We start from the raw sequence: 16,414 nt of genomic DNA, 5'->3' as shown, positions 1-16,414 counted from the left end.
GGACTTTATTTCCTGACTGATGAGGAACTAACATGTTTTCCACAAATCAAATTGTTTACTGATGGTAAAACAGGCTTTTAATCTCCAAATCTCTCCTCTCTTTCTACAGAACGCCGTTTATAAGGGGGAGTACACCGCCACTCATCCAACAGTCAGATTGTTCTGGGAGGTTTTCCACGAGTTCCCTCTGGAAAAGAAGAAGCAGTTCTTGTGTAAGCCTTTAATTGCTTCCTTACGTGATCTGCGTGGCAGTTTAATTCTCTTACCCGCAGTCGCTTTGCAGTGTAATAATTTGCAGGTCATGAGAGCAGATCGTGAAGACAGCAGAGCTGCTTTGTGCTGCTTTAACGAAAGCAAGAACTTTTCAGTGTTAATGAAAATAATCACACATTTCAAGAGTTTTGAATAAAGTGTTACATTCAGATTCAACTGTTTACTTTACAAGACCTCAGTTATGCTGAATTCTTTAGTAATAGTAAATGATATGATTAAATAATGTCGAGCATAGTGATCCCGCTGCTGTTGTGGGCAGTGCGCATGACGATGTCCTGTTAAAATCACCCTGTGATTCTTGCTCCTAGATCAGAGGTGTCAAACATTTGGCCCGGGGGGCAGAACTGACACTCTGAAGGGTCCATTCAGGCCAGATAACCACAAACCTAACATTTGAACTTATGGGTCGTTCGCTGCAGCCACTTTTAATGAGTCTCTGAATGCAGAATTTCAGGTTTTTTTAATCTTAATAATGAGAATAATGCAATTTTTTTTCTTTTTCTTTCTTTTTTTCTGTTCTGTAATTTTACACATTTATTTAAAGTGTATTTAAAGCCCAAAGAGTTCTGTGGGCAGGTTTCTCTGTTAAACAAGCATGTCTTTGCAGTGTAAAAAAACATGCATATTGTTTTTATTGCAACCAAGAATGGCTTTTAGCCAAAATATGAAAATCGGAGCAATATTCTCTGCGAGTCAAAAATTGTCTAGATAGACAAAGACCAGATTTATTAATAACATCCAGAAACATCAAGCTTGTGTCTGCACAAGAGCACAAACATGTTTCAGAGAGCTTCCCTAAATTTGTTTTACCTCTGTTCTGTATGTCCCCTTTCTGCCTGCAGTGTTCCTGACCGGTAGCGACCGCATTCCCATCCACGGCATGGAGAGCCTGCGCATCATCATCCAGTCTACCACAGCAGAGGAGCACTACCTGCCCGTGGCCCACACCTGCTACAACCTGCTGGACATGCCCCGCTACCAGACCAAAGAGATCCTGCGCCGCCGCCTCACTCAGGCCGTGGAGCAGTACGAGGGCTTCAGCCTGGTCTGAGGGGAGTCCCAGGGGAGACTTAACGCACTTTAACAGCAATACACCCCCACGTGAGTGTCAAGAGTGTGAGTGGGCAATTTTTGGACACGGGAGGGTCACTCTGTTTATATATGGTCTAACAAGATCGTTAAGCATCTTGAATCTTAAAGGTCTATGTATGTAAATGCAGAGTGTTATTGCTTTTTTGCTTTGGGCAAAGTTCCTCAGCCTTCCAGGACCATTTAGAGGGGAATCAAATGACTGATAGATAACAGCCAACATGGAAATTAACCAAAAAAGCACTAAATGGACTAAAATGTGCAGAACGACCCTGGATTATGAAAACTTCGGGACCTAAAAACCAGGACCAGAGAAGGTTGAGAAACTCTTAATTTCTTTTTGCTTAGTTTTGTTTGCAAAGCTGTGTATTTTATATTCCTTAAATTCTATTTTTAATCATTAAAGAATCATGTTATTACCTTGAGACAATATATTGCTTTTTGTTACTTTTAATTTATTAAATAGAGTGGTTATTTTTTGACAAAATTAACACACACACACACACACACACACACACACACACACACACACACACACACACACACACACACACACACATACATATATACGTGTATGTAAATAGCACTTTGAATATAATCTTCACTGTGAGGTTGGGAGGAGTGTTAGTCCCGCTGATCCTTTTAAATCTGCCACCAGCATGTCCTCTATGCCTGATTCTGAAAGAGGACAAGCGAGTCAGGCAGGGAGCGAAGCATGCTGAACATCGTTTGCAATCCCTCGTTCTGTTTTAGCTGTGGATCACAGAGCAGCTGACTTTGTTCTTGAACCTGCATTCAACAGTGTTGCCTTTCTACAGCGAAACCTTCTGTACAGAAACAAAAGTTTATTTATTTATTTTTTTGATCTTTTTTTTTGTGGATGTCTGTGCATGTTACAGAGTGAAAGCAAAAACCAGATTGTCATTTAGCAGTGACGTTTTTGGAAATGTGATTATTTGCTTTCTTGCAAGAAAAGCATGTCAGCTGAATATGAAGCATCAGTTAGCATCGCTCAGACTGGAAGTGGTAGCAAATACATGTTTGGCTCCTTCAGATGGACACAAAAAGATCGCACTTCCTGTTGTCACAAGCATGTAGATGTCGCGCTTACAGGCTGTTTAGTTATAGATTTTCTAGCTGAAAGGGGCCGCATCATCTGCGAGGTCGCAATCAAACAAGACCCCATGAGTTGACTGTATTTGGACTAATACGCTAAGATGTTGAGTTTGGCATTAGCCGTGATGAGTTATAGAACAAGTCTGCGCCCCTATGTGGTTTTTATGAATGAGGAACTGTAGATACCAGGCTTTAAATACACTTTGTAATTGTATAAAGTTGGGTGTCTTACCATGGCAGTCAGTGGGGATTAACTTAGCCTCGGCCTCCAGTGGCCACTACAGGAATTGCAGTTTTTTTGTTGTTGTTTTTTTAGTGCTTCCAGGTTTGCTTATAATATCTAAAATGTGACCTTGCCATCATACCTTTGCCCTCGATGACAGTGCCTAGCAACAACATAACCACAGTATGAAAGGTGGAGCTAGTCAAGATAACACCACCCATGGACAGTGAAGACCCTAGCTAATCATTTTTGCCTGAAACTGGACGTGATGAGCGAGGAAACCGAGGGACAGTCAGCTTATCCTGGCTAATCCTCCTTTGTGACTATAAAATCATTTACAAAATGAACTTCCTGTTTCATTCAGTGTGAGCTAAAACTAACGACTGAGCCCATAAACTCCTCAGAAAAATGTCTACTGAGGTTACAGAGACAGGGAGCCCAGGGCGTGTTCTCCACAAGAGTCGACCCCTGATGGCCATTCTAAAGAATCCATATTTTACTACAGTCTGTGCGAGCAACAGGTGAAAGACCCAGAAAAAGAGAGCACCTCTCATTTAACCACTCCGGTTTCCAACGATACACACTCCATGTTTGCGTGGCGTGGATGCAGAACAGTCTCCTTGATTAGTGCTAATTTTAATCGCTTTCGTGAAGTATTTTGAAACAGATTTTTAGATACGTATTCTGATAGTGTGGTCCCTGACACAGACGAGTATCTGAATACAGTCAAAGTCCTTCTTGGCCAACGCAGCGGTATCTCAACAAACCAGGAGTTTGTCCTGTCGTCGGTGGTTTCTCTCTTCAATTCCATATAGTCTCTTTCAGTACACACAGTAGATGGAAATATTCAGGAGGACACAACGATCTCAAACTGTCCAATCACAGCCATCGTAGACTGTGTCCATGTGGCGTGTAGTTACGGTGTAGGCTGCAGGGTTGCAGATTTACAAATATAAATCCCCTGTAAGTGTGGATGACAAAAACTGTCATTTTTGTGTTTATGAAACTTTTCTCCCAGCCTTATTCACGCTTCTTTTTTTCCCCTAACAAGCACTTTCGTGGCTTCTATAAAATGATGACTTAGACCTCAGAGGGTTAAACAAACTTTGGTCATTTTTGATCATCAAAGCGGCTCTCAGTTGGATTTATTCACCGTGTGACGGAGCCAAACTAGCCGTGTTTTTGCTAGGCCAAGCAAACCGATTCCTCTGTAATGACATTTGAACCGATCTGCTAAGAAGCAAATAAAAACATGTCCCAAAATGTCACATAAACCTAAATATACAAACATTAGAGGTAATAATTGTTATTAGTCTGGTCTCCAAGTGGAGATAAATATTTTAAGAGTGTGGGCAGATGACTTGGTAAACAGTCTGCATATAATAGCCATTTGATGATAAACTGTACCCATCATATTATTCCAAAGGTCGCCCTGATGATGTATAAATATTCCTGCAGTGACACCTCGCAGTACAAGATAACATTTAATTAGGTTGTGTATTAGCGTGACGTGCGTGGAATGGTCTCGCATATATATATATATATATATACATATACATATATATTTTATATACATTTCATACACGACAGTGGTGTTAATGTGACTTTGGGCAGTAAAATGACTCTATGTGTTCTGACTAAGACGTCCTCTCAGCAATAACAACCTGAAGCAGCCCACTTCTGTACTCACAGCTCTGGGCCAAACATATAAAGGTCTCAAATGCTGGCAGTTCATCTTATTGCTTAGTTCTATACTGCATGTACACACACACACACACGCACACGCACACGCAAACACACACACACTCCACATATTCAATCAATATTTGTCTGATTAAGGCTCCTGCAGAGTTTAGTCCTATGCAAAGGTTTGTGCAGCCCTTGACTTTTTTGCACCTTTAAATGTGCTAGAGAATAAGTTATTTTTTTTTAAATCATTATTTGTCTGAAATTTACTCAAAGCTCTCTGTTCCAGCCAAGGTTTTCAATAAAATACAGTATAAAAGCAAGACTTCTGTGTGGCCTGTGATTGCATTTGAGCTTCCTCATTAAATTACTTGAATTCATGAACGGCATGTCCTATGACCAGATGGACCAGATGTGATGCCTCTGATTCATAGAGTTGTTTTTTAGTTGTTATCTGAGCACCTGCTGTTAAGGTTAGGGTTCTTGTTTCAGTATAGTTTATTTTTAATTGATATTTTATGAGGGGCATATATCAGAGGTGAGATTTTAGGTTAAGTTTTTGAAAGCAGTTCACTCCCAGTCTTCCAAACGTTCAGATTCAGTGAACATGCTTCATCAGCCGAGATGTTTGAGATTAACATTTGAGATCAACTGACTGACCCTGAAGGAGAGGTCAAAGGTCACATATGACATATTTTAAATCCTTACATGGTATAAAGCTTTTTGTCAATTTTATACCAATAAATCAAGTTGAACTGAAAACCATGATGGGTTCAGTGTGTAATATACCACATATAATCTTTTATGTGTACATTCATATTTAAACAATTTTATTTATTTAATTTGGTGCTGTAGTTTTTTTTTTTATACACGCTTTTAATCCCTGTTTTATTTCCTTTTATTACTTTCCTTCCCGCCATTGCGCAGTGCTCTAGGGAGGTCCTTACCTTCCTGTATAAAGCGCCTCGAGGCAGCTGATGTTGTGATTTGCTGCTATATAAATAAACCGACTGATCTCAGATCTGTCTGTAAAGTCCTTCGACTGGATGAGTGAACATTCGCAACCTCACAAAGGAAAAACACAGAGGCCAAAAAACCTTCAGTAAAAATATGATTTCATTCACATTATATACAAAATACAATTTATGTACTAAAATGTACACACTCAGTTCATTAAGCCCGGCCAGTGTTTACATTCAGTGAAAACAAAATTCACACTGATTACCATCCAGAAAATTGGAGAGAAAAAAAAGGGATAAAGTACTCGCTCACAGAAATGTAAACATATACGATGATCCATATTTACAAACAAACAAACTACAGCGAGGACCAGAGGACGAGGCTTCGTCGACCACGCCCACCTCAGAACTGGCCTTGTCAGTGTTAATCGGTGTGAGCAAACACAGCAGTGATTTAAAGGGGACGATAGCTTATTTAACATCAAGTAAATGTAGGGGAAAGCAGGTTAAGGCGTACAAAAACGCAGCAAGTGTCAGTGGTCATCTTGAAACGGTGATTTCCAGGAGATGAAAGATTTTGGCTCACTGTGTGCGCTCTGAGCTGCTGTCTTTGGGCCCCAGTGAAAGAGGAAACCACTTCTTTCAAACGATAAAACTTGGAAGAGGATTTAATGCTGTGGTCACAAGTGAAACTTCGGTACTGTCAGCATGATCGAGTAACATCTCCTTTAGAAAAATACACGCGATCCATAAAAAGCAGCGACAATTTTATAGCTAATGACCGAATTATCAAGTGTTTTGGGGTTTTTTGGGGTTTTTTTTAAGACTTCTACGGCTTTGCATGAGACAAACATTCAAAATAAATTATCAGCAATACAAGTGTGATTCAGTTTAGTTTGTGCGTTGGCTGCTTCGTCTGGAGTGACGTCCCCTCCTCGAGGTGAGGCGACGACAACGTTTTTCCAGGCGCAGCAGTTTGACGGAGGGAAACCCCGCCAAGCTCGACGGAGCACGTCAACAGCATCCAACAGCGAGGAAAACACGACTGTTTCTAGCAAGGTGAGATGTGTTGACTGTGACACTGGAGACACAGCACCAGTCCTCTTATTGAGTCTTTGTTTTATTCAGATGAATTTAGTTGAGTCTCTTTTGCTGATGAGCACTTCGAGCAGCCGCAGTTTGGCTTTGACGTGCTTGTATTCGTTGTACTCCACAGCCAATGGGGAGCGGTCCTCCTTCTGCACGTTCCTGCAGGAACAAGGCGGCAAACGTTACGACGCTGCGAGAAAAAAACCTTCGTGTCGAGGTTTCTTATTATGCAGTTCCAAATATTTGACATTGACAAACTCTTTTTTCTTACCTTCCGTTTTGTCTAAAAAACTGGTCCTCGAACTCTTTCAAGTTCTTGCGAATTCTCTTCTTCTCCTCTCTCGTCTCTTGGAGCTGCTCTACAAGTTCCTGCCTGTGGGATGTGGAGAAATGTTTTTTAAATGTCTCACATTAAAATATACACAGACTTCCAGCATTTACAACCCCCCCCCCCAAAAAAAAAAAAAAAAAAAAAAATCAACAACTTTGGCTCGGTTTTTGTTTTTTGTATTAAGACAGGTCACACAGGTGGGAGGCAACCTGTCTCCAAACAAATTAAGTCTGACTTGGACTGACTGCAACTGCTCTGCAACACAATGGCGAAGGTTTGTAAACAACCACTGGCTGATAAACACTTTGCTATTAATTTGAATGGGTGTGCGCTCATGAGTGTAATGTTTCTTTGCAACAGCGGACTTGATTTAATTCGTTGCCAGATGGTTGTATCCTGGTTATATATAAAGACAAGGTTACTAGGCAACTCTGTTTAGAGGAATTTCTAAATTTGTGCTCTGGTTGGATTTCTGTATATGTAGACAGTGATAGATCTGCAATTTTTGCTAATTTATCAGGATTAATCCTCTCAAACAGACCCAAATCAGTCACAAACTGACAGTAAAACAAGCGTTTTGCGAGTACTTACATAGTAGCTGAGTGCAGGTTGGACAGCCTCGTGTCCATCGTGTTCTTGGACGGGGAAAGTTCGTCCACGGGTGAAATGAAACCATCCACTTCCTCATCCACGTGCTCCAGGAAGCTGAACACGCCGATGTCGGGTCGCACGGTCACGGTGAACTGGGTCTTGGAGTCTCCGTCGTCCTCCGAGCCGTCCTCTTCCTCCTACAAAGAGAGTGAGGGAGGCTTTAGATTCAACGGGCTGCAAGGGAGGGGAGGGGGCAGAGGGTCTCATCGTGCAGTGAGCGCTGCTGCAGCGGGCGGCCTCCTGGGCTCAAATACTGCAGGGCGTGAGGATCGTGCAGTGTTAGTGGACAGAGGTTAGAAATCACCGCGATGGTCGTCATTTGGAATCATTCGTTTTTATGAATGGAGTTAATCAGGCCACCTTTATTCAACTAAAACTGTTCAATTAATACAGAAAATTAAAAAAAAAAGTGTCCACAGAGTGCCTGCAAACAGTGCTGGAAAAATAATGATAACAATGATACATTTTTAATATACTGTATGCACATATTTGCTGTTTAGGAAAAATAAACCAGTATTCCAGCCTTGTTTTAGGCACTTAAATCACAACAAGCTTTAACCCATTTAATATCCACTTACATCATTACATCAATCACAGAGTGATTCATAGATCAGCAACTACTGATTCAACACTTCTACAGTTGCCCGTTTCCGCAGCAGGAAACAGGCAACTGCCCAATCAACAGGCAGCAATCAGGCTCATTAGAGGGCAAATGGTAGTAAATATAAAGGGGGAGGAGGGGTGGGAGTTTAGCAGGTGAGGAAGAGGGAGCCGGTTCACTGATTATTAAGCAGCAGCAATGGCTCTTCACCTTGATATCATCGAAGAAGAGTGCGGTTTCACCCTCGATAATGGGCTGTAGGAGGGGACCTCTGCGCTTGCTGGAGGGAGAGCCCTGTGGTGACGGTCGAGAAGGAGGAGTTAACCACGCTGAGACGCTAACTCTGACCTTTCTTTTTTTTTTTTTTTACAGTACTTCACACTTTTCTGTCAGGTTTAAGCACATTTAATGGCTTTTTTGTTTGAGCTCCTCTGTCTGCTCCTCTGCGTCTCCATGTCAGGAACAATATGGCAGCAGGCTCAGCCTGCGTGGTGCGGATTAGATGCAGTGCATTATATAATGCACATAATGCAGATCATGTCTTACATAATAAAGATGTTCAGTAAATAACTTTACTGGGAGCTTTACACTTAGTCCATAAGCAGATTTATTTTCCTACATTTCTGAAATATAAATATTTAAAAATACATTTTAAGAACTGGTTGTGTTTATTTTCCGTTTATTTAACTTGGCTGTGTTGTTTTTCACTTCCTGAGCCTCTTCAACACTCTGCTGTCACTTCCTGTGACCTCAGTCTGTAACCTCTGACCTTGCTTTCCGAGCGCTCTGAAAGCTGCTTCATGGCTGCTGTCCATTCCCAGCAGCAGGTGCTAAAGCCGGCACGAGCTGGGATTAAGTGTCTGTGCATGTTTTGAGAGTGTGGCTTTAAACCCGGCAGGATGTGATACTTACTATGACAGGAATGGTGGAGGCTCTACACAGGATCTGCTTCACCAGGCGATATCTGTCGTACACCGGCTTCATGATTTGCCTCTCGCTCTTCGTCATCTGCTCCAGGTGGGGAGAACAAAGATACACTTTTAGCACAGTTTTACCAAATTTCTGTCATCCTCTCTACCTGCATGCTAACTAGCTACTAGCTAACATAAAACAAAATTACAGCAAAACCATTTTTCTTCACTATAAGATCTCTGCAGGGCGTGATATGTAACTGTACTGATAGGAATAAAAATTACGGCATCTGGATTTGGTCCAGACAAACTGGTATGGGTTCAGCTTTATTTGCAAAACTGGGCAAATTTTTGCATTTAAAATGACTAAAATAAAACAAACACATCGTCCATCTCGCTCGTCACAATCTGTGCTCGTTTACTCGACACGGGAGGGTGGAGGGAGGCTTACCGGTCGGCCGTGGATACTCTCGTAGTAGAGAAGAGCTTTCTGCAGGGCGACTTTCTCTGCGGCAATCTGCTCCCGTGTCATATCCTGTTAGCAGGAGACAGGAAGTGAGTCACTTGCCTTTTAAAAGTGACAAGAGTTCAGTCCATGTTGCTCGCAGCAAAACTTATTTGTTTCTGTGTGATAATAAATTCAGAGTGTGCAGTCTGCTTTACAATTTATGCTTTAAACATGTAAAGTCTTTTGGCTTTTAATGTTTTATTCCATCGTCTTTGTGAGCGTGCGACATAGCCGCGGATTTACCTTGATGTCCTCGGGGCGGTTCACCTCGTCCCTCTTCTCCTGCAGCTTCTTCTGAATTCCTTCCAGGGTGCTTTCCACTGGCGGCTTCGACGCCTTCTCCTGCTGAGGTTTCTTCTCCAGCTGCGAGCCGAAGCTTTTGGGCAGCGTGTTGCTGCGCTGGCGGGGCTGAGGCGTCAGGTCCTCCTCAGACTTCATCAGCTTGTGTTCTGGTGAAGAAGACAAGAACCAGATCTTTTCAGTAAGTTGTGTAGAAAGGCGGGACGAGTTTGGAAGGGATCCAATCAGAGGCAAGTTAGATGCCTGAATCATGACTAAAACTAGATCAAATTAACTGTCAGACTGTGTGCGTGTGTGTGTGTGTGCGCGTGTGTGTTACCTTTTAGCTCTTTGCGAAGCCTAGCCAGTTCATTCATCCACCGCAGCACTTCTGGGTTTGCAGCTTTGTCACTGTGGGAGGGCTGCGTGGAGGAAAAGAAGAAAAAAACAACAACAAAACAGATGATCAGCTGCTCTTTCAAAATAAAATACCTACAATTACTGTTCACATGAGGATAACAGTGTAAATCTGAAGTAGGGCTCTGCCTTGCTAAACAACAAGGCAGAGCCCTACTTGGTGTAATGATGCACCTCTGACAGTCAATATTCGTGTTTATGTTTCACAGAAACATCATTACAGTCTGACTTTAAGGCGCGGGGCTTTATTAACAATGACGAATGAACCGGTCGTTACTACCTACCCTGTATTTTCGCTCCTCTTCATACTTCTCCTCAAACCTGTGGATCTTTTTCTTCAGTATATGAATCCTCTTTGTGAGCTGGGCGGAGGTCAGCTCCTCTCTTTCATCATCACATGAGCCAAGCGATGAACTCCGCCTGCGACTGTAGAGATAAATGATGCTGTTACAGCTCCCAGTTCCTTCCTTCCAGCTCTGCAAAAGCACACGTCAGCTTACCTGATGAACGAGTGAGCGTTAGGTGGCGATGGAGGCACTTCCGTGTCATCCAGGTACTGCTGGGAGTGTCCGTAGGCGTAAAACCGAGGGGAGACCATCGGGTCGCTGGACTCCTCCAGGAGCTGGCGGATCAGACGCCCCCCACAGTGAGGGGACAGCCTGGCCTCCTCGCGGTCCATGCTCTCCCTCTGCAGCGAGTACGCCGGGGTTGGTTCTGAGTGACACAAAAACAAAAATGTAAAGATTTTCATCACACTTTCATAATTTTGCACACAGAACACATAAGAGAATGTGAAAAAACAACAGATTAGTCAGCACATCGGCACATTCATGCAAGGAAAGTCCTTAACGTTGGGACAATATGATGCTGGAAAACCAGCCGCATTGAGAAAAGCCAACCAAAACAGGTACCGCCATCAACTTATCTCTACTTTAAAAATCAAGAAGACATTTAACTGGAGAAAAATACTGCCAAAAAAAGACTTTACAGGTGCGATGTTGTGCAAGATAATATATAAAAGCACTAAAACATCCGATGTGAGTTCATGGGCACTGTTATCAGAACACATTCAGCTGCTCTTTGGTGGCTAGCACGCTACCGAATGTCACATTTCACATATTTTCCTGTTGGGTTATATATGTATATTTTGTGAAGTCAAAGAGCAAATATAGGAGGTCAAAATGTGAAAGGGTCCTGGGAAAGTCAAACAGCATGCACGGCTCGTTTTCTAAAATCAGCCCCGGTTCTCATCCTGAAGACGCCAGACAGCGACTTCTCTCCCTGCTAACATCATCTCGGAGCCTCTCTGGCTCTGTGGAAGGTTCTGGATGTGCTTCTGTGGGAAAAAAATAAATAAAAAGAATTTCCTCTGGGGCTCAGCAGTCACAGATGTTGCTCTGAAACTGTGGGTAAGACACACCCACCCTGCCTCTCTCTCTCTCTTTATTCATCCCCTGGTTACAGAGTCTCCGCTCTGGCAATAATTATGCTTGGTGAAAATAGCCGTCTAGATACCCCTGACAATCGCCGGGCTATTAATAAAGCCCGGCACTCTGTGGGATAATGTCAGGGCGTGACCCCTGATGAGAGGTACAGTGATGAGCTTGTGTTTTAGTTTCCACTCGGCACGTCGACAGGGGAACGGCGCATCTGTTCGAGCATGTGTGCGTTAGAGAGAGCGACAGAGCAGACCGAGGATGATCTGATTGTTTAAAAGTTAAACTAGAAGCTCTCTACGAAATGTCTCAAAACATAAAAGTCAGCAGGAACTCTGATGTAGATTTCATGGAACAGGAGACACCCATAAAATCAGGTGTCGGGTGATGAAAAACATGCGGGGGAGACGTTACACCGAGAAAACAGATAAAAGGGAGTAAAAACAAGCGCTGAAGGAAACCAACTGTCAGTGTAAACATTCAAGGTGTCAGTATGCAACCAGGAAAATATGCACGCCCAGTCCAACACCGCACATGCATATTTTTCTTAGCTGGGGTGGGTTAAGGTGTATGAGAAATGATTTAGCTCAAATTCCAGCTCGGGAGTCCCGGGGGGTCCGTCTTCACTTCCAGGTACGTGCAGTTCATCGAGTAGCAGGGCTCTCGCTTGTTAGAGCTCTCTCACAGCAAACAAACCCTCAGTCAGACTGAAGGTCTTCCTTTGAGGCCTATTATCAAGCTTAGTGCAGTGTAGCCGGCCAGTAAGGCTTCACGGCATTTGAAATTAATCCTTTAAATCAACTGCTCGCTGATGGCTGAGGATTAACTGGACTAATGAAACAAAAAAAATACGCCGGTGTGCCATTTCACTAAAGGTCGTGTGTGCGTGCGTGTGCGCAGGCGTGCCACCCTTTGCCACAATGTTCCCGATCACTCAAGCATGTTGCCATGCAGCGGTAAAAGTCAGATAGACAGACTTTCCTTTCTTTCACTCTGGCATCTCACTCGCAGAAAAGGCCAGTCAGCACTGACAGTGATGTTAGTGGGAGACTTACCATCGCAACAACTTGGATAGAAAATGCTTTTGAAATCAAGGAAAGGGGAGTTACAAAACGGAGAATCTAGAGGAACAAAAGAGGGAAATGGGGGGGATGGAGAAGGAGATGAGGACAAGATGAAGGAAGAAAAACAAAGAAAGAGAAGTAAGAAATAAGCCAAAGAACTAGCAGGCATCCTTCCTGCTGAATCAGTTACTGGAAATTAAACTAATACACAGACACATAAACTTTAATGGTCTCGTGGGACACGTGAGATCCATAACTGTGTCTCCCGCTGTCTGAAAAAAAAAATCGGCCACTGTTGTTTCCACCACCGCTGGCACACAGGCGGGGGACACCAAATATCAGGTCATGCTAGAACTTTACTGGGACAAAGGTCTCCAACTCCTGCCTGAAGCCCTCATTCCCCCACATGGCCATTTGGCCCGCACTATGCCTTCTGTACAGTATGCAGCAATTCCTCTCTGGCACTCTGTGCTGATGAATAATCTTGCCAACTACACGGAGATACAGTTCAGCTTTGCACAATACTTGCACGCACCATGACCAGCGCTGCTTGTTCTCATGTGAAGCAGCCTGTCACAGCCAATCATGCAGGCGCCCTGTTTCCACGAGCTTAGTTATGCATTCAGGACACAATGTACAGAACACGGGGGATGTGGGGGGAGTTTAAGGAAGAGGAAGAAAGGGGTGAAAAAATTGGCAAGATGCAAAGGATGGTATACAAATGAGTAAAACCGCCACGTGGACTGAATAAAGAACTGTAACTCACTGCGGTGTGCCTCACTAGAACACAAATTACATTTTAACTACAAGCATGTAAACACACCGTCTACCAGGCTAGGCAAAATCGCTCAAACCATGACTTCAAACAACCTAAACAGCATAATATCTCAGACACAACACTTCACTATGAGACAACAACAAATCTAAAGCTTGCTGGTGTTTTCCCTCTATGAGGTCCGGCCACTAGAGAGCTCCACCAAACACGCAATTGCCCACTAATGCTCCGAACACGCGGCTGCTGAAAGTGACAGGCTGCTTGCATGGAACAGTTTTGATTCTTGCTTCAAACAGGAAGCAGCAGCGGTGGCGGAGGCAGTGAGAGTCAAAGCCAATCACCGCAGCGGAAAGATGTCAACACAACATGCAGAAACATGTCCTTCCAGTGTGCGAATGAACACGTTGGCCATCATTCCAGAGTACAGTTCCGCAAAAGCCTTGGCTTTCACCCATAAACACAGAAACCTCCACCCTTGCAATACCCTGACAACGCAATCGAAAGTGCGCACAGCGCAGTCACGGCACAAACAAGCACATTAATAACAAGCTCGAGAGAGGTCTGACGGCTAAAGGAAGGCTCTTTTTGCAAATTCTCTTAACAGTAATGCCACTTGAGAAGCCAGGATCAATAAATTAGGATCCCGCGTACAGCTGACATCTCAGGCACGTGCAGAGACGTCAACATTTAAATGGAGCATGAACAGTTCAGCCATGATCAATAAATTCTCCAAACCTAACCTAAGTTTGTGCAGCCAGCTGATTGGTACGCTGTTATCGCCATCCATGCCGACCCTTTAATGATTGATTTGTGAGTGAAATCAACAGCAGTGGTCATCTGTTGCTAAGCCTGCAAACAGGCTTTCCACATAGATGATAGATTCTGCTAGAACCTCACTGTTTACTCTTTAAATAAAACCACAGATCGAGTATTTGCTGCACTTTCATATTTTCCTCATGGGAGATCAAGGCAGTACTGCAATCCTTCTAACCAAGCAAACAAACACGTCTCTGGTGTCTCTCCTGCAGAAATAGTTAGCCTAGGGAACCTAGAGGATCTTTAACAATTAAATTCTGCAGGAAAAGCAGAAGCAGCATGCTTCAGGAGGAGGAGCAGATGAGGCAGCAGAAGGTGTGCAGCTGCGACCCAAACACCCAACCTGGGGTGGAGGATCCTGAACCTGCTGTCTGGACATGTGTGTCCTTTTGTTCAGACAAACTGTAAAGGGGCTAAAAGCAAAGGAAAGAAACATCTAAGCAACAGCCAGGTGGTCTCCAGGCTCACCTCCCCAGTTGTTGTCCTCAGTCAGTGCTGTCAGGTCCAACCGGGGCACGTCCTCACAGCTTGTCTTCTCGCAGTCTGAGTCCGGGCCGCGCACCTCTCCGCCGACCCTACCCGCGTCACAAGTGACCGGCGACTCCTGGATCTTCATCGTCTTCAACGTCTGCACAACCATGAGAGACAAGAAACGAGCGCTCAACAACAACAGGCTGCCTGTGAACACACTCTTTAAGTTGAGTCACACACTCCCTCAGACTAGCCCTGCCCTAATGTAGGGGGCTGCTCCCTGGCTGCGATTGGCTCCCCTAGTTGGTCAAAACATCCTCCCATCTGTCTTTAGCCGACTGCTAGAGAGCAGGAGCGGCTTCGCTCCGCCTTCTCCTTCATCCACAGGATTCCCCTCGCCCCTCCCGCTCTTCTTTTCCCTCTCTCTCTTCTCTCCACGGTAGTTTTCCCTGCTTTTTCTCTGGCTTGACATGCATATATTCCCCACCCGCCCAGCTCTGGACTTGTTTGTTTAACAGCAGCAAGAGCAGAAGGGAGGGGTGTGCTGGAGACACACAGAGAGACAGAGGAACAGAGAGCGAGGGAGGAGGGGCGTGAAGCGAGAACAAGAAAAAGCACAAATCGTGAGCCAGCACACGTAGACTGACTGAGTGATTTTTTTGCCCCCCCCCCTCCCTGCATCTCTCTCTCTGCAGACAAAAAATCAGATGAAGCAAAAGAACTTCATGTTATCCACTTCCTGCTTCCTGCTTTTTTTTTTTTAGTCCACATTTTTACCCATCAGCCTCTCCCTCTTTTTCCTATTTTTAGATTTGAGACTATCCAAAAATTCCACTTTGCTTATCCGAGATCAGAGCTGTTCCGTCAACCTTGGGCCGCACTGTAAATAATTTAGTTGAAAGGACTCGCACTTGGCAGCTCATGCATTTTCAACATATCAGTTAAATCTGTCCAGGCGTGGGACCAAACTATTTTTAGGGAAAACAAATCAGGACTCACAGCTACTAGACGGCTTAAAGGAAAGAGCTGCACTGTAATGTAGCTTTGTTTTGTTTTTTGGTTAATGATAGTTGTTGTTGATGATAATGACAGATTACTGTAGGAAAGAATAATCAGTCTCAGGTATGTGCATATGTATCCTTGTGGCTTTAGCGGAGGGCGCAGGGCCCAAAACAGGGTGTTATCAAGACCCCTCAGCTGTTTTGTGGGAAACAGCTCTGATGTCATGTGAACCACAGAGGATATGACCAGGATCTAATGGTGCCTAGAGAGAACGCGCAGACTGTGACGGACAAACAGAAGAAACTTCCCCTTCAACGCGCTTAGCGTCACACACTCACAAACCACGCAGCATCAGTTTATCTAAGATTGAATCCCTCACATACCCCCCCTCATGCACACGAGCCTTTAAAGTGCAGTGCACCATACTACAGCACATCATCTGACATGTTCTCAGTATTTCTTTACATTGTCAGACAAAGGCACTTTTGTTTGCCCCTTTGCAGCATCTGGCACATGCGTGACATGCCCAAGTATTTGTGAGTATTTATTGGCTCCAGCATCTTATCAGACGCTTTCACAGAGTCCCACAAACGGTCAGATCCACTGTGGTCTTTGAGTAAAACAACCTTCTCCTTGAATTGATGTTTGTTTAGCTTGTATGAAGCCAATCCTGTCTACTCTTGTTTCTTTAGTGGGCGAGTCTTCTTCACAGCTGAA

General features: G+C 43.9%; 2 protein-coding genes across 13 annotated transcripts in view; one reads left to right on the top strand and one right to left on the bottom strand.

Moving 5' to 3' along the window:
• herc3 (HECT and RLD domain containing E3 ubiquitin protein ligase 3) overlaps window positions 1-4,704 on the top strand; it is a 33,846-nt gene extending 29,142 nt beyond the window's left edge. For all 3 annotated transcript variants that reach the window (XM_035906261.2, XM_006787050.3, XM_006787051.3), the window contains 2 exons: window positions 110-212; window positions 1,116-4,704. In XM_035906261.2, coding sequence (XP_035762154.1) covers window positions 110-212; window positions 1,116-1,324 — 312 coding nt within the window. In that variant the 3' untranslated portion in view covers window positions 1,325-4,704. The remainder of the gene's footprint in view (window positions 1-109; window positions 213-1,115) is intronic.
• A 786-nt stretch (window positions 4,705-5,490) lies between these two features.
• fam13a (family with sequence similarity 13 member A) overlaps window positions 5,491-16,414 on the bottom strand; it is a 54,169-nt gene continuing 43,245 nt past the window's right edge. For 3 of the 10 annotated variants that reach the window (XM_035906264.2, XM_087841720.1, XM_087841719.1), the window contains 12 exons: window positions 14,693-14,852; window positions 12,625-12,690; window positions 10,634-10,847; window positions 10,418-10,559; window positions 10,057-10,138; window positions 9,681-9,886; window positions 9,381-9,464; window positions 8,931-9,026; window positions 8,229-8,312; window positions 7,358-7,554; window positions 6,707-6,808; window positions 5,491-6,594 (listed from right to left, as the gene is read on the bottom strand). In XM_035906264.2, coding sequence (XP_035762157.2) covers window positions 6,471-6,594; window positions 6,707-6,808; window positions 7,358-7,554; window positions 8,229-8,312; window positions 8,931-9,026; window positions 9,381-9,464; window positions 9,681-9,886; window positions 10,057-10,138; window positions 10,418-10,559; window positions 10,634-10,847; window positions 12,625-12,690; window positions 14,693-14,852 — 1,557 coding nt within the window. In that variant the 3' untranslated portion in view covers window positions 5,491-6,470. Of the gene's footprint in view, window positions 6,595-6,706; window positions 6,809-7,357; window positions 7,555-8,228; window positions 8,313-8,930; window positions 9,030-9,380; window positions 9,465-9,680; window positions 9,887-10,056; window positions 10,139-10,417; window positions 10,560-10,633; window positions 10,848-12,624; window positions 12,691-14,692; window positions 14,853-16,414 lie in introns of all 10 variants that reach the window. The other 7 variants (XM_035906263.2, XM_035906265.2, XM_035906267.2 and 4 more) reach the window with 6 other exon arrangements.

Source organism: Neolamprologus brichardi, chromosome 6, assembly GCF_056152115.1.
Source record: "Neolamprologus brichardi isolate AB-2024 chromosome 6, ASM5615211v1, whole genome shotgun sequence".
NCBI lineage: Eukaryota > Metazoa > Chordata > Actinopteri > Cichliformes > Cichlidae > Neolamprologus > Neolamprologus brichardi.
Note: the sequence above shows the minus strand (reverse complement) of the source record. Positions and strands in the feature narration are given on the sequence as shown.